At 46.5% G+C, this 17,820-nt stretch overlaps 2 protein-coding genes across 4 annotated transcripts in view; one reads left to right on the top strand and one right to left on the bottom strand.

Moving 5' to 3' along the window:
* Positions 1–45: 45 nt before the first annotated feature.
* On the top strand, positions 46–9,006 carry LOC144718965 (omega-amidase NIT2-like). Of its 3 annotated transcripts, none has more exons than XM_078594609.1 (10): positions 46–388; positions 2,693–2,811; positions 3,291–3,411; positions 4,103–4,191; positions 4,578–4,671; positions 6,328–6,402; positions 6,797–6,875; positions 7,465–7,563; positions 8,093–8,148; positions 8,417–9,006. In XM_078594609.1, exons 1-10 carry the CDS (start codon positions 358–360, stop codon positions 8,512–8,514), a joined length of 861 nt encoding a protein of 286 aa, XP_078450735.1. In that variant the 5' UTR covers positions 46–357; the 3' UTR covers positions 8,515–9,006. The 3 variants fall into 3 exon arrangements, with proteins under 3 accessions (XP_078450735.1, XP_078450737.1, XP_078450738.1); XM_078594611.1 differs by having other exon boundaries at positions 94–364; XM_078594612.1 differs by having other exon boundaries at positions 104–159.
* Positions 9,007–11,410: 2,404 nt separating this feature from the next.
* Positions 11,411–17,820, bottom strand: part of LOC144718962 (potassium-transporting ATPase alpha chain 2-like) — a 28,418-nt gene continuing 22,008 nt past the window's right edge. Inside the window, exons 19-23 of the mRNA XM_078594605.1 lie at positions 17,371–17,516; positions 15,780–15,913; positions 14,765–14,866; positions 14,526–14,617; positions 11,411–13,858 (exon numbers count right to left, since the gene is read on the bottom strand). Coding sequence (XP_078450731.1) covers positions 13,830–13,858; positions 14,526–14,617; positions 14,765–14,866; positions 15,780–15,913; positions 17,371–17,516 — 503 coding nt within the window. The 3' untranslated portion in view covers positions 11,411–13,829. The remainder of the gene's footprint in view (positions 13,859–14,525; positions 14,618–14,764; positions 14,867–15,779; positions 15,914–17,370; positions 17,517–17,820) is intronic.

Below are 17,820 nucleotides of genomic sequence, written 5' to 3' on the forward strand. Positions count from 1 at the left end.
CGCATAAGCATAGGGGGGCGGGGTGGGCGCGAGGGGCGCGACCGTTCTATTGGTCGACGCCGGCTCACGTGACGGGCGCGCCTAAAGCGTGCTGGGAATTTCAGTGCGCGTTTCTCAGGTTTCCGCCGCTGCGGGGTGCTTGAATTAGTGAGCGAGTTGGTGAGTTAGTGAGCGAGTTGGTGAGTTAGTGAGCGAGTTGGTGAGTTAGTGAGCGAGTTGGTGAGTTAGTGAGCGAGTTGGTGAGCGAGTTGGTGAGCGGCGCTGAGACGTTTAACAGCGGACGGAGTTCAACTCGGGCCGGCGCGATCGCCTCCTCCCCCCAGGGCGGCAGTGCTGGGGACGTCGGCGTACGCGGTCATGTCGAGTGAGCACTTGCCTGTGGCAAAAGGTGTTTGTGGAGCGTTGTGTTTGATGACCGTGAGTGGGGCGTGTGTCCAGGTGTGTGTGGTGTGTCCAGGTGTGTGTGTGGTGTGTCTAGTGGGGTGTGATGTGTCCAGTAGTTTGTGGTGTGTCCAGTTGCTGATTGATGTGTCCGGTGGTGTCCATGTGTGTGTGGCGTGTCCAGGTGTGTGTGGTGTGTCCAGTGGTGTGTGTGGTGTGTCCAGGTGTGTCCAGGTGTGTGTGGTGTGTCCAGTGGTGTGTCCAGGTGTGTCCAGGTGTGTGTGGTGTGTCCAGTGGTGTGTCCAGGTGTGTCCAGGTGTGTGTGTCCAGTGGTGTGTCCAGGTGTGTCCAGTGGTGTGTGCAGGTGTGTGTGTGGTGTGTCCAGGTGTGTGTGTGTGGTGTGTCCAGTGGTGTGTCCAGGTGTGTGTGTGTGGTGTGTCCAGGTGTGTGTGTGTGGTGTGTCCAGTGGTGTGTCCAGGTGTTAGTGGTGTGTCCAGTGGTGTGTTCAGTGGTGTGTCCAGGTGTGTCCGTGTGTTGAATAGGGAAGAGCGACGCTCACAACAACGAGCGGAGCGCTGGGCTCGTAAAACGCAGCAAGTCTGGCACAGTGGGGAGGGAGCACAGCTGGCGCATCTGCCAGTGATGTGTCAGTCAAGTCATCCCATGGCACATGGATCTGTACCGTGACCTGCCAGCAGCGAGCCTTCGACGTTTGCCAAAAAGTGCACCTAGCCTGGCACAAGCGCTGTGATGACGTGACTGCTACTTAGTGGCGAACGGCGGCTCTTGTAGGGTGTGTGATGTGTAGAGTGCATGCTGTTTGTAAGGCTTGTATCGTGTATGTCTTTTGAAGATACTGTAATTTAACGTGTAAGGTGTTTTTCGAGTGTATTTGGTGCATTGAGTTTTGTCATGGTAACACATGGTGTACTTATAGTGTGTAGGGTGGTTTGTGAATTGTGTTGTGTAGGGTGGTTATTCGGTCTGTTAATCGTTTATACTTTAAACCTCAGAAAAGTGAAGAAAACGTCAACTTGTCAAAAACATTAACTTGTCAGAAATGTGCAATCTCTCGCGCCACGTAGAGCACGTGCTTTGCAGTGCACGCATCAGTGGCTGCGTGTTTTGTACCTGCTGTGTAAGCTTCATGTAGCCCCAAGTCTCCATAGCTGTCTCTTGCGTTCTTTCTGGCTTTTCGACCGTCTTAATTTCGCTCCCATTTGTGGAGTGCATTGTAGTGTGTCAAATATGTTGTGTTTAGAGTGCGGGTGGGTTATATAGATGCCCCACTTAAATAACAGTCAAGGCCACCTATCACCCATTTTCAATCGACGATATCAGGGGTCGGCAACCAACATAACCATAAGAGCTATTTTACTGGTAGGAACCTCCTGGTTACACCAGCCCACAGGGGATTATTGTGTCCGTCCGTCGTGCAGGGAGGGGCTGGGTGGGGAGGGGATGGGTGGGGAGGGGAGGGTGGGGAGGGGCTAGGTGGGGAGGGTGGGGGTGGGAGGGGTGGGGCTGGGTGGGGAGGGGCTGGTCACCCGTGGTGCCCTTATAAAACTCAACGTTTAACCTACTCACGCCGGCTTTTGCCCGCCCTCACAGTCGGGCATATTTGCGGAATACGCCACGCCGCCGTTGACTCTGGCCATTGGTTACAACGTTCCTACCAGCTCCCTCCGCAGGAATGTGCTTTTCGAATTCAGTCCAAAAATGTAATTTTTCAACGGCCGCAATGCATGTGAATATGAGACGATGGTCCTTAATAAATAACGTCCCGAAGCAGTCCTTAAAGAGCCGCATGCGGCTCTGGAGTTGCAGGTTGCCGACCCCTGGACTATATTGAGAAGGGCAGCCTTCAGTGGTTGGGCATTTCTGTTGTCAGCAACCCATAGCACATCACTCACTGTTCATGTTTTCATCATAGCTGTAATCTGCTACATCAAAGAGATACAGGTATCACGCTGGTGATACCTGGATGGGGCTGCTAGCAAATATAAGAACTCTAAAGTTTTCAGAATCTTCTTCATCATCGTCAGAACTGGTTTGTCAGCAGTGCCATGTGCTGGTTCACCACTTCAAACCATCTATGTCTAGGCCTGCCTTTCAGATTCCACTCTGTCCCATGTTCATCACCAAAGTAGTTTTCCTTTCTCATGATATCACCTAGCCATCGGAGTCGACTGTCAGGGTGTCCGATGTGGGCACCACTCTTGCCTTATTACTTTTCGTCAAAAAGCAGACATCCTGTACTCGGCATATCCATGTGCGCTGTTGACAGCGTGATTTGCCGTGATGTGTTTAGGATTCCGCCTGGCACTCGTGCAGATGCTAGTTTCACGTCACAAGCAGGAGAACCTGGCACATGCTCGTGAGCTGATATCGCGCGCAGCGCAGAATGGTGCACAGCTCGTCTCACTCCCGGTATCACGTGTGCCACATCACGCCCCGCACCACACTGCACTCGCCTATATCTCCGCGTACCACCACCTCACAATGCAAGCCGTGTATAACATATATGAGGGTGGCCCTACACCACGTCGACTGTAACCGGAAAACATAACTCACTGGCCCACTTTGACGTTTATCCCCCACTCGGCTTCCTTCAAGTTGTATAGACTGCTGGGACCAGTTCAGGACTGCTGGAACCGGTGGGGTAGACTGCTGGGCACCAGATCAATAACCATTTTAAGGTTTCACATACTCTTTCGCAGTGTAATGTCATAGTTAAAGAAGTACACGCTCAATGTGGTGTCTTCACTTAGAGTGGACGTTTGTCAAGGAGGAATACTCTACTTTGGAAAAACATCTGGAGCAAGTTGGAACAATCTAAGATGATATTCCATCAAGGCAGGATGTGATTATGGGTATGACCCCTTGCGACCCCCGCGTGGTGCATGCAGGAATGTTTCAACTGCCCGTACGGGACGCAGTATTTTGGCGAGTATGCGGAGACGGTTCCCGGAGAAACGAGCACCACGATTGCGGCGCTCGCCGCCGAGCACCGCATCACCATCATCGGAGGTAAGCGTCTTACAAGTGTCTCTCGATTATTTTCTGTCAGTCAACACATGGCAGCTGTTGATGAGGCTGGATGAAGTTCTTCTACTCTTTCCTATCCCTGGTCATGAGAATCGCTTCCTGTAACAAAAACTTTTCTGACTGTTAAGGCTTCTTCTTTGATGCCATAATTCGACCACTTGTATGGACAGCCTCTACTGTTTGTCCTTCCACATGACAGTACAATTTATTATTTTATCTTTATACGTGACTTTACCGAAAGAACCAAAGAGTACAAGGAGATCGATGGTAATATGTTGGCCACCAATCGATGTAAGTCTGGTCCACATTTTTGTTGTCATTAGATGTGTGTTCACAAAGCCGCCTGCTATAACAGCACCTCCTGGCCACCTCACTGCCCAACCCTTGCCTCCAATGTTCTGATTCTAGGCATACAACACACAATGCACGACTACACATGTCATATTTCTCATCCTTGGATATATTTAACAAAGTTTTTGCAGCTCATTATTCACTGGAAAAGGCTGCAAAAAGATAGCAGCTTTTGTATGTATCTTGAACTTCTTTAACAACATTAAAGCTGCAAAAGATGGTAGAGTTGATATCCCCACATATTGCTGTTATGTTTGTGGTCACATGTTGTCGAGTGAAGATGCATTTTGCTCAACGTTGTCGCATTCTGTTTTGTTTCCAGGGTCAATCCCAGAGCGGTCAGGGGATCGTCTATTTAACACCAGCCTCGTGTTTGGACCGGATGGCAAGCTGTGTGGCAAATTCCGCAAGGCACGCAAATACATAGCAGTCATTGCCCCCGACTGAAAACTTTACAGAACACCCCTGAAAATGAGATACAGTGAATCTTTTCATGGGCAAACAAACGTAATCATCATAATTTAAGAAAGTTACACATCATAATGATGGTGGCGATTGATGTTTAAAAAATTCCCTTAGATGCTGATGTTGGCTTTTATTATGATGGAAATTCTGTTGTAGGTGTTGATACATACAATTTTTGTCATATTTGCAGTGGCAGGCCACTTGGATTCACTCCCTGACAGTTGAACCAGTCCTGTGCACCCTCTTCACAAACCCATATGAACTTGCGTGGTAAAGCATGGTTGAACAACCTCCAGAATGCTGATCATAATTCAACTGATTGTCTTCTGCAGATGCATCTCTTTGACATTGACATTCCGGGAAAAATCACTTTCAAGGAGTCGGAAACGCTGAGCCCTGGAGAGGAACTGACAGACTTCACCACTCGTAAAATCATGCAACATCGCACCGTTCAACACACAAACGTCACGTGATACACCAACATCTCACCGCACAACACTGTACCTTTACAGTGTTGTTTATGGTATGGAGTGCCATATGTGCAGTCGGACATTGCTTTAGGTGATGTGGTTTTGTGTGTAATATGGATGAAGTATGTTGTGACCACCATGTATAAAACAGGCATTATAGGCCATTAGCGAGGTTAACTCATCCATTGTTACACAGTATGTCTATGCTCCCCACTGTCATCAACCAGCACTTACCAGCGTGGTGAAGTATGATCAAATAACTTGACGATATGCATGGTGTGGGGAGGCCCTCATCCAGCAGTGGATTGAAATGAGAGCTGTACATGTACTATTTTGTGGTAATGGGATTGTATGCAGTGTTGTAATTCGGTCAGGTAGCACTGTGGTTACAATGCTGCCACATTGCCCAGGTGTGTGGTCTTTTTCATTCACTGGATCTTATTGTGAGCTGTACAGCAATGTGGTAAAGTCAGTAGTGCTTGTTATATCAAGACATTGGCCCCTGCAATGGATATATACAGGAGATGGCAGTGTAGCAACAAAATCATTTTCTTGACTGTACTAAACTTTACTTCCATGTCGATTCACCCCACCTTTACTAACCCATGCTGACCAGTGTGGTGAAGTATGGTCATATTACTCTGCTACCTGCATGGTGCGGAGGAAGCCCTCATACAGAAGTGGACTGACAAACAAACGGCTGTGTACATACTATTAGCTCAGGGCGACAACGACGTAATCAGTGTTACCACTGTGCTGAGCAGGGAAACACTTTGACTTGCGGTATTGGCGTGTGGTGTTGTTATGTTACGTGGTGTTTCTCTGCCGTGTTGTATGTGATATTCTGCGGTGTATTGTTTGGGTATTGTATGTGGTGTGCTGTTTTACGTTGCTTGTGGTGTGGTCTCCGTTGTGTTGTTGTCATAAAGCAGGCCAATATGTATGTATACCGACTATAATCACCCAGGAATGTCCTTCATGCTCGTGACGTCACTCCACATCGCCTAGCCCCCCTCATTAATATTCATGAGAAGGTGACGTCCTCCAAATGGACACCCCCCACCTCATTAATAATCATGAGCAGGTGACGTCACTCCACATTGAACAGCCCCCCTCATTAATAATCCTGATAAGGTGATGTCCTCCAAATGGACACCCCCCCCCATTCATAATAATTAGCGGCTAACGCCACTCCCAATGGGCGGCTGAGGCGCCTCCTCCCCCCTCCTCGGCGTCAACTCACAACCCTCACTACAAAGGCAGAACCCTCATGTCACGCGATCTCCGTAACGCTGCTGAGACATTAAAGTAAAAAGGACGTCGTGATGAACAAGGGATTATGACCTTAAAATGAAATAGGTCTGTGTCACCGCGCCCTTACATATTGCACACGCATTGATGCAATGAATATGTCGCGGTCTGATTTTCGCTTGCAAGTTTCAGATTTACTGCAATACACCTGTCCTTGGATGGGCAAAAGGCGAGTATTATTTGTTTAACTTATATCGGAGGTACGCTGGCCTGCCTTATGGGAATGTGGAATTTCCGTCACTGCCTCAGGGTCATCAACAGTGATGTGCTGCGTTGTGCTGTGGTGTGTGTGCATGCGTAGCGTTCTGCAAGGTCGGGATTGCCATTTGCTACGACCTTCGGTTCCCAGAGCTCACGCGTCTCTATGCTGACCGGGGTGAGTGGTGCCGCGTGTGCATTGGGAGCCATTCCATTTGTGTGCCCAATGGAAACGTCTGTACTATTCATGCACTTAGCTCCCTGGACTTTAATGAAGTCTGTCATTGTGTAAGGACATATTTAGATAATTGTTTTATGGATTAGCTTGTTTCTCATCGCAGGTGCTGTTCAGTGAGTAATGTTCCATGTGCATTTAGACTGGACGACTCCCGCTGTTTAATCATCACCAATGTTTTAATGTGAATATGTTACCAGCATGTACATTGTAAAGTAACCGTACAGGCTGGCAGTTTGTAAGTGCAAACAAGTGTTGACTTGCATGTGTAAAGACTGCCCCCTGCTTGTGTGTGGGTCAGGATGTGTAAGAGTTAATTGTGTGTCTGTGTGTTTAGGCTGTCACCTGCTCGTGTGCCCTGGAGCATTCAACATGACCACGGGGCCTGTCCACTGGGAGCTTTTGCAGCGTGCTCGGTGCGTTCAGAATTTATTTGTGCTAGGGATGGACAACTGCACTAAGCAACACCAGATATGGGCTCCCAGTAACCCACCCCTGCAGTGGCAGTGTTGTGTGTGTGTGGTGTGAATTGTATGGCGCTAACGTGGGCAACAGAAGCATTGCTATATAGTGCAGTATGGTAGGGTGTGGTAGCACTCTGTGGAAGTGGTGTTGCATTAATGCTGTGTTTTGTGGTTACGGTGTTTGGTCTAGTGTATATTTAAGTGTCCATAGGACGTGTATGCAATGAATGACATGTTATATAAGGTTTGCTTGGTGTTGCCATGGTGTGGTATACGTTATGGTGCAGTGTATGGTGTGCTTGCACTGTGGTCTAGGATGTGATGGTTGTGCGGAATGGCGTGGTAATTGTGTGTTTTGCCATGTCCAGTGGTCACTGTGATGTCATGTGTAGCTGTGTTGTATCACTACTCATAGTGTGTATTTTATGGGGTCTTGATTGTATGGTGTCTGCTGTATGATGTAGTTCTGGAGTTGTGTACATGTGTTTTATTGTATAGTGATGGTGTTTGTGTGTGTTATGGTGTGTTATATATTGTACAGGGCAGTTGATAATCAGATGTTTGTGGCCACGGTGTCTCCGGCAAGAGATGAAACAGCGTCGTACGTGGCCTGGGGACACAGCACCGTATCCTCACCCTGGTAACCCCTCCACACCACGCGCTACTCCACACTCTGCCACTCCGCACCATGCATGCTATGATGTGTATGGCAGTGTGGTTGGTATGTTGTCATTTGTTTTTTTTCCCTCGTGCGTCTAGATTATTTAGATTCTTTTGCTGCTATAAATTTCTACATGATAAGCCTGAGCTATCATGTGAGCAGGTCGCTACTGAAAAAGAAGCTAATGGCTCGGTGGGCCTTGCTTGGTGGGACAGAAGTGGTTTAGTTTTGTTTGTGTATAGATTTGGGTGGTTTTTTTGCCTTACCTGTGCTCAGCACTCCTATCGTTTTTGTATTTGTTGTTGTAACATTCTGACATGCCGCTACTGGACATCTGTGGAAAATATCTTTATAGCTCATCGGATTCCTCCAGTATAAATAAATATTCTGATTTGTATAGTGCTGTAGTTGGCATGGTTTGGGGTGGTTGGTTTGGTGTAGATGGTGTGGTACGCTGTGTCCTAGTTTGGTTTGATGTATTTTCTGTGTGATTGTGTGGATTTTTCAGGGGTGACGTTATTGCTAAAGCTGGACATGGGGAAGAAATTGTGTATGCTGATATTGGTAAGTATCTCAATTTCACCACAAATGCATAACACATCACATACCACAATTCAGGTAATACAAAACACATAACTGTCACATCATACACCACATCTCCACATCTCGGACTACTTACATTGTTTTTAACAACCCTACCCTCACTTCATATATACAACTTTCCCCTCTCATTAAGTGCAGCTCAGAGACACAGCAATAGTTGCTTTGCGAGTGTAATTGAGTTGAAGGTGGCATGCGTGTGTTGTTGTGTCTTTGTATGTGTCTTGTTTAGATTTAAACAGAATGGAAGAGGTGAGACGTCAGATTCCGGTGCGGATTCAGAGGCGCTGTGAGCTGTACCACTCGCTGGCAGCAGCAAAACCACAATAACCAACCTCAGCTAACAAACAAACCATCAACTCCCCCACAAGTGGCAATTCCACCACTCTCCTTTAACCACACTTAATCCACCCTCAACCATACACCGCCAAACACAACATATAACTACACTTCACCATAAACTGCACTGCCACATAAACTAGGCACACAGCAAGACATTAATCGATTAATTAAGAAAAATGTATTCTCTCCCAACACATGCGTTGATTGCTGTGTGATAAGATTAATATATGCCATGCATAATTTGTTCACCTAACTCCTGCAGCCACAAGAGCTGCTACATGCACCGCACTTAAAATAAAAATTATCAACTGTTGCGTTGAATTACATCCCCACAATTGTAATGTATCGAATCTTGAGGGGGGTGAATTGTTGCAGGCCTATTATCGATTGAGATGAAGCACTTTATAATAATGGCATGGCTGTGATGGTCTGCTTGATTATTGAAGGGGAGCAGAATAAAATTAGCATCGACCTTAAAAACAGATCTGTCTCCTTCACTCAGCATCGCACACCCACAGCAGCCTACGGTGCGCTCGGACTGAATGTGTACCCTTGTGTGCTATTTAACTTGCCAATCGAACCCCACACGGTCCCCTCCACGCGTTAACAATGTTATGTGTAACCCTTATAAGAGCATTTTATGGCAATCTTTTCCATTGGTGGCCCTGAGCCCGGGGTTGAAATTCCTACCGTCCCTCGGCATGGCCAAGTTTAGAGCAATTATTGTTGAAGCTGATCACAGTGTGGTATTAATGTTATTGATCTTAGGAGGGATGATGAACTGAGTTGATCTCTGACTGGGAATAGAAACCATGGCCCTTTAAGTTGGTTGCAAAGAAGCAGTGGGGCTGTTTAGAGTACAGGACACAGTCGTACAACAAGACAAAGACCCCCCCCCTATAGCCTTAACAAACTGTAGGGGCAAGTGCTGTTAGTGAACACCTATGAAGGCCGGCACGGCACACAAGGGGGTGGGTTGGCCAGCACCACGCCCGGCCGCCTTTGTCTCCCTAGCGGCGATGTTTTACGCACCGCACAAGGTACTCATTTGAGGCTGAGTCGACCTAGGGGAAGACCCAATGACCGGTTCAGATAATCGTCACCACTGGCGTTGGTCGCCGTGAGCGCAGCGCGCTAACCGCTACACTATCGCTCCCCCAGTGCACATGCTGCCGCTGGTGCCATCACTCGGCAGCGTCCTGAAGCGCATGAGGCAAGACGCCCGGGGTGACTGTCGGAATGTTTCCCCTGCTAACGTGAAGGAAGATTTTCATTGCCCTCTTTGACAGATGCCGGTTAATCGAGTATCCTGGGTGGAACACCTGTCAACCCATACGGTTTAACCCGTATTCTTGTACTGGGAAATTAGAGTTTTTAGGTCCATACGGCGTACAACCGTTTCAATACGGGCACATAAAAAAAATATGTCCTTCTGCCATAAAATGCTCTTATAATGGTCCAATGATGTAGATGCTCACCCCGAGCCCTCATTTGATAGTGCATTGTCTTTGAGCTGTACGCCTTTTGGCGTCCTCTGGTCGAGCACCAATTGGGTCGAGGCTCAAAAGAAAACTGTCCCTTGGTGTGGACCAATCAGTTTCAAGGACAATGCATATATTATCAGTGTTTTTTTTTGTATTTGACTGCAAGTATTGTGGTTAATGCAGACATGAATCCTTGTAAAAAGGTTTCAGTTTTGTTGCCAGAAAAAAGGGGAAAAACCCTATTATTACCTCAACGACGTTTGAAACCATGCATATCGAACTGCCGTCAATAATGGGCGATACTTTAACGGACACCTGGAAGTAGACAGTATTGTGACGTACGAAGTTTCGTGAAACAATTTAAAGGGTGATATTTAGATCACGTTTTTCTTTACACTAAACAGCTAATGGCTTGCTCTGTCATTCACGGTAATCTGCGGACCGCAGGTTGGGAACCTCTGCTTCTTGCCATTTACCAATTTAACCAAAATATGAATTCTTATGCTCACGATGTACATGCATTGACTCATGCGTTAAAGAATTGATAGTTCACAACTGATGCAATTTTTTGGCAAATGTTACGTGTGGGCTAATGAACGAGACAGAACAAACAGTACAACGTCGTATTCCAGACTCGCTGGGGACTTCTACAGGTGGATATGTGAAGAGGTCGGATATGTGAATATCTGTGGACATTGACAATTATACGACCATGCACAAATAGTTTTGCTGGAGAAAAAAATATTGCGCAAACTGCGTGATATTCATTGCATCCATTCGTGTGTTTTTTGTAAGGGCGCGGTGACACAGACCGATTTCATTTCAAGGTTATAATCCCTTGTTCATCACGACGTCCTTTTTACTTCGATGTCTCAACAGCGTTACGGAGATCACGTGACGTGAGGGTTCTGCCTTTGTAGTGAGGGTTGTGAGTTGACGCCGAGGAGGGGGGAGGAGGCGCCCCCCCCATGTGGAATGACGTCACCCGCTCATGATTATTAATGAAGGGGGGATGTCCATTTGGAGGACGTCACCTGTTCATGATTATTAATGAGGGGGGCTGTTCAATGTGGAGTGACGTCACCTACTCATTATTATGAATGAGGGGGGGGCGCTTCTCCATGCGGAGTGACGTTATTATTGAGGGGCGGGTCCATGTGGAGGACGTTATTAATGAGGGAGGCTGGTCGACGTGGAGTGACGTCACGCGCGTTACACACTGACATTCTTGGGTAAATATAGTAGTAAATACTGTAGAAGCAAATGTACTAGAAAATGAGTCACACCGTGCACAAATACCTCATTGGGTGTGGGCGGTGCATTTGCCAGGTTGGATATGCAATGGTCGGATATGCGACTGTATATAAGATCGACAATACCAACAAGATGGAAAACGAGTATTAAAAAAGAATCATTTAATCGTGACACCCAAATTATGACAATTCATTGAGTCGTTGCAAGTCTCAGACCTGCGCTATTAGTACTTGCGAGGTAGTTCGTGCTTGGCAACCCACATTTATCGTGATGAAAATCTTCCGCTGTGACCATTTGAATAATTATTTCTTTTAGGCATTTTTCCCTTTTATTTGTTAAAACCTCAAGCAGCATGAACGAGATTAATTGTTGAACATGTTTTATGCAACCGGCCACTCGTCGGTACACTTGTTATGCTAACAGTTGTGTCCAACCAGTCGATGTCAGCTCATGTATGTATGTTGTTGAACTTCTTTTGCATCATGCATAACCAACCATGCTATTCCGAGGTTGCGGGGGAAGGACAACAAACTAGACACGAAAAGCATTTCTAAAGAAATTCGTTTTCAATTAAGACTTGGCTCCTTAGGAAAAGGAAACGTACGCAGGAAAAGACGACCACCGCGTTTAATTAGCAGCGGGTGATATTTCGACGTTACAGGTGTGTCGGCTCTACTTGAATGCTAAGGCATCAACTAGTTCTATTGCAGCACACTCCCATTATTTGTAACATCGTTTACCAATGCCCATGTGCCATGCCGCACACACAACATCAGTTTTTGCTGTTCAATGCACAACAATTCTTGTCTCGGTGAGTTGATTTCAAAGATTAGCGTCACCGTTCTATTTGAGAGATGCATTGTCTTACATTTTATCGTGGAACGATAGTACCTCTTATTCGTAACATAATCGTAATAGTATTTTATTGTGGAACGTACTAATTTGTTTTATTTATTTCTGAGTTGATCACAATTGTCCTTGAAACTTCTGACACTTTATTCATTACCAAGTTGGTTATACCGTACAAGCTTTTAAGAAACGACTTAATTCAGGTCTCAAGATAGGGGATTAGGTGCATTAAAGCACACTCATAGAAAAGATTTGCCTTGACCCAAAATCATCGTTTAATCGTCTATATCGTGCTTTGCATAGATTAAGACTTGTCCAAAACCGAATGCACGTCAAAATAACAACGTATTCATTTACTAATTAAGTCCCTTTGAGTCTCACTTTTTAAGAGGCTTGGCCAATTCCTTATCAAGTATTGTCATGTGTGGGAGGAAACCGAAAAAACAAATCAACAGCTAGGTCAACATCTTACTTGCTACTCTGCCATATACTGGACACCTTATAGCCCTGCAGGTGAGTGTCGTACAAGTGATCCACCAACTCTGCTGGATTCTGATTTCCATCGCTGGGAAACGTTCATGCTGCCTTGCGCGAGCAGTGCGCATGTAAAGTGCCAGAGCTGAATGGCGACACGGCCTACGCCTCTATCTAGTCCCAGCTACCTATACAGTGAAATGTTTCACACCACCAGATTTACATTTTTTCATGAAATATATTTTAATTACATGAAAGGATTTTTTTTATTTTTTTATTATATCATATAGTGTTCTAACATATATGATGGCATTAGTTTCTACAGCTATAAGGTTATATATATTAATCTGCATATGTGCATGTCTCTGCGCCCGATATGTGTCCGTGCATGTTTTATAGAGGATCTCTGTCACCCGATGCATATACTTCCAGATGGACCCTTTCTAGTACAGCAGGGGTGGGGAGCCTTATCCTGAATGAGGACCGAATAGAACTTTTAAAATACCTTAGGTAGGACAGCCACACATTAAAGCTACCGCCTCAGTCACCTGTCACTGCAAGAGGCGTATGCAGTGACATAAGTGTTTGAGAGTGCTAAAATTAGAAAAGCAGTGTCACCAATTGAAAAATATTCCCCTCTAGTACCCGATCAGTGAGGCTAAAAGACGCTCGCAGTGATGGAAAACATAATTGCAGCATGTTTGTAAGTGGAAGGCTTCACGTGACCGTAGGCCTTATGAAGTGATGTCGCAGGTTGCACACAGCCTCGGGTGCTATGTGTTCCCCACCCCAGGGGGGAAAGGAGCATTCACGTAATTCACTTTGGAATACCTCAATGAGCCCCTCATCACAACGGCAAGATATCTGTGCAGGCTACATGGAGACAAGTATGCCCATCATCATGTGTTACTCCCAATGAACGTATCTGTACAAATGTAACTTTCCCAGCATTGATGAGCTGGGGTGAATGTAAAAAAAACGAGCGGAAAACCAGATGGGATTTTGTCCAATTGTTGGTGACCGAGCTGAACGCATCAAACCTTTTCTCTGCTTGAGAATGTGGTTCAATATAGACAGAATGGACCCATGATCACAGAGGTGCGGGCTTCATGCTGCCACAGGTACAGCAATAAACCCAATGCACCCATTCACATATATGGCTATGTATGCGTATGTGTCTTTGCGCCTGTGTCTGCAGAGTACTCTTGTCTCTGTGTCCTCGTGATGGCACGTGCCCTGGTTTCAGTAGTACATGTTCTGCGCCCACCAAGCTGTGGAGACACACACACACACACGGGACAATCGTGGTTACTTGTGTGGCATGATCATGTGTGTGTGTGTGCCTGGTGCTATTAGAGTGACTGTACTATGGATGGACTAGGCCCTTGGGAATATTGCAGGCGGTTTCGTCGTAGATCTTAGGCAGCAGTTAAACTTCCACACTCGTAGAACACAGGCAGAGCGCTGTTCTCATCGCCAAACATTCATGTAGGCAGGGCCAGCAGGATCGTTGGACCGTACAGCGGGAGTGCAGTGTGTACTGTATGTACACTGTCTGATAACAGAGGCAGAACGGTATATGTGTGCATATGTACACTATTGTTGTGTATGGGGAGCGGAAGTGTAGTGGTTAGTGTGCTGCACTACAAACCAGGAAACATGAGTTCAATTCCCGCTCAGGACCAACACCAATGACAATTATCTGAACCAGTTCTGGGCCTCCCATAGGTTGACTCAGCCTCAAATGATGTATAAACATCATCACAGGGAGACAAAGGCGGCCGGGTGTGTTGCTGGTCATCCCACCGCCATGTCAACCTTCATAGGTGCTCACTAACAGCACTTGCCCTAATGGTGTCAACGCTATATGGGGGATCAATGTCTTTATTACTGTGTGATAATAGATGCTGCGCAATACATGTCAGTGTGTCGACTTACACTCGGGATATCTCCGGATGAAGAATTTGCGCATCTCGTCGTACAGCCAGATGAAGATGGCGTATGATATCGCCACAAACCACCAGCCCACTCTGCATGCAACCACACACACAATACACAAAGTAGTTATGAAACATCTGGTCAGATGTGCACTGTGACAGCCTTCATAGGTGCTCGATAAAAGTACTTGCCCAAACAGTCGATCATTTTGGGTCCTTGTCTTACATGTCAGGACTTACCGAAGTGGCATGAAGTGCAGGCCCTCATCCATGCCCGGGCAGTAGGACAGGAAGGCAGCGATCACCAGCTGAGAGAGCATCCCCAGCAACACTACCTTGTTCCTGCAAGGACGCACAGCACAGCGGACGATTAATTTGAGTTGACTCTCAAACCCTAGGGCTCGAACCCCTAACCGCAGCACCACCCAGCTCAGTATAATATAGTAGAAATAAAAACTGAAAAAAATACGAGATTTGCCTGCTTAAACTAATGCTCTTGGAAAATCAAGGTCCACAAGGCTGTAAGGCTGGTGCACAAAAAAAGGTATGTGAAGAGATGGAAATGTAGTCTGCTATTTATTAACCATGATCCTCCACGATGGTGCACACAGAGGAAACGCCCACCATCTCCTCTCTGTACAGACTTCACCTTTACGGAAGGAGCAATGAAGATGCTACACTTTCCTGACCCAAGCAAGGACTTGGCAAACCAAGGGGTTGTGATTGGACCATGGGCATGAGAACATAGCAGGAAAAGGGGAGAGGGGGTGGCTGCCCTCTAACTTACGGAACAGGGGTGCAAGCCGTATGCTCAGTAGCCTTCATTGGTCTCCTTGACTACTCAACATGAACGACCATGGCTTTTATTTCCCCCGCCAGGAAATGCAAAACTGCGATGGGCAGAAGTTGCGGAGGTTTCAAACGAAGGGTAATGTAAGGTTGGGTGGCATTGCCCGAGCAAATTCCCAGGCGATACCAGTTTGTCCGGTGGGAGGGGACCAAAACGTAACATCGTTTTTCGTTGGATATCTCATTCCTGCAATCCAGAAATAATGGCCAATAATACTGAATGTATTCTTCCCGGTCCAAAATTCTGTTACGTGAATGATGACATGAGGCCAGCTTCGAGCACTTTCTTTCCCCATGTTGTTCTACTCTTTGCCTCTAGCATTCACCTTGCAATTCCTGGAATTATGTGGGGTCAATTCCTGACATGGGCGGTGACCGTGGGTAGCGACATTCCAGCCTGAGTTACCTAAAAAGGCCCTGTGTGAAGAGTGAGTTCCGGCGAGTTTTGCGGATGACGAGGTCGGCGAGTTGCTGGATGACGATGGCGATGAAGAAGGCCGTGTAGCACACGAACTCCTGTTTCTGCCGCTGCACGAAGGTCTGCATGCGCGCGGACACGGGCGTACGGCTCAGGGCGCTGCCCGGCGTCTGACCACAACTCCTGTGTCTTCGGGAAAAGTTACGTTTTAAGTTTATTTTGTTTAACCAGGTGTGTGCAATCCCATTGAGTAACGTAGAGGCAATTTTCAAATTTGGTAAAAGAATGCCTGATAGTGCCTATGTTGGGCCTAGTAATTGTGCTGGTATATTTTTACAAATTATTTGAATTGTGCTCTCAGCATCAGAAATCTCGCGGAAATTGTGTCGGGGAACAGCTGCGTAAGATATTTTTCACAGGGTTTCTAAAAAATCCTTCAAGTCGCCTTGTTCAGCTTTAGCCCTGCATAGTAGGGAGCACTCTCTCCCACACACTCTGCCACAAGTGTTTGTTGGATTAACTCAAACCAATATATTTAAGTTTTGGAGCTGGAAATTAGGCGTGCGATAGTTTTTTTTGTGCAGACCACAAGTGAGTGCGTCCAATGCATGATGCCTGGACACACTCAACAGAAAAGCCTGCTATGCAATATTTCCTGTTTTTGTTAAAATGAACGATTTACAGGCAGACCTCGCTCAGCACGACCCTGTAGAATGCCGAATCATTACGGTGCTCTTGGTCCTGTTGGAAATTTTGTACTAAAAAAAATGAAAATACTAAAATCTACAAGGTGCTTAAGAGTGAGAACACGCAGTGCCAAGTAAACGCACCCACCGCCAGATAATTTGATGACATTTGCTCAGCCAATGATAGTGATGTACGCTGAGCCAACCAGCACCCCACCCCCCATAAATTCGATTATCACGATTCATGGTAATGATTGCATTGAAAAAAGATATAGATATTTTTTCAATGTTATTACAGAATTGTTATTTAATGCTATGACACTACGCACTGAGCCACGCAGTGCTCGGCAGTTAAAAATAAAACACCCGCTCGACCGATGTGTTTACTCCGCCTTAGTGTTTCTCTGCCTTATCTTTGTGTGGTTTTGTGAGCATTTTAGACCCATAATCTCTGGAAAAAAGCTCGCAAGTGTTAGTGCTGGAAATTTGACCAAAGTGTCAACGAAAAGTATCACTTTGGAGCATCAGATGTTTGCACTGGAGAGTACAATACATAATACTGATGTTATAATAAAAACAACAATATTTTTTATTTATTAAATGTCTACCATCTGTATATTATTGTTAGCACTATTACCGATACTCCAATGAAGCCGTCATATATTGCTCATACATAATAAATAACGCTGTCAGAAATGAATTTCGATATATGCAATGGTATAATGGCCCCTTTTAGCACCGATTCCATCAGTGCTCACTTCTACATATTCATGCATCTTGAGCGCTAAGCGAGGTCTAAAGTGTATTGTTTTTTAAGAAGCAGTACACGCGTGTGAAGGCGGCACTGGTGCCGGCGTGTGCTGCTGCATGCGAAGTGAGCGTCTGGCACGCACCCACTCTTGTCCATACGAGTCCTCCAACTCCTGCTCATCGACCTGCTCCCAGTGCTGGCGCAAGCCGATGCATGTGGTCGGAAGCCAGCCTTCCTCGGCCATCACCGTGAAGTAGCCGAGGAATGCCCCCACCGCCTGCGTCACACCTGCGGGCACGCACAGGTTGCACTCGTGGGTCACACAGCACAAAGTAAAAACGTCCCGTCGCGTCGTCTTTAACAGACTGTTGGAGCAAGGGATGTTAGCAAGCAGCTATGAGGGCCGGCACAGCACATGAGTGAATGGGTGGCCAGCACCACGCCCAGCCGCCTTTGTCACCCCAGTGCCGATGTTTTACGCACCGAGTACTCATTTGAGGCTGAGTCGACCTCGGGGAAGCCCAGGACTGGTTCAAATATTTACCACTGTTATTAGTCATGAGTGGGAATTGAACTCTGGTCGCTGGGTTAC

Source organism: Lampetra planeri, chromosome 5 (assembly GCF_965212315.1).
Source record: "Lampetra planeri chromosome 5, kcLamPlan1.2.h2, whole genome shotgun sequence".
In the NCBI taxonomy this organism is placed as follows: Eukaryota; Metazoa; Chordata; class Hyperoartia; order Petromyzontiformes; family Petromyzontidae; genus Lampetra; species Lampetra planeri.

Coding starts and splice junctions, on each gene's coding strand:
- LOC144718965 (XM_078594609.1), top strand. CDS start 358: ATGTCGAGTGAGCACTTGCCTGTGGCAAAAG. Junction 389..2,692: donor GCACTTGCCTGTGGCAAAAG/GTGTTTGTGGAG, acceptor TGATGTGTTTAG/GATTCCGCCTGGCACTCGTG. Junction 7,564..8,092: donor AGCACCGTATCCTCACCCTG/GTAACCCCTCCA, acceptor TGGATTTTTCAG/GGGTGACGTTATTGCTAAAG.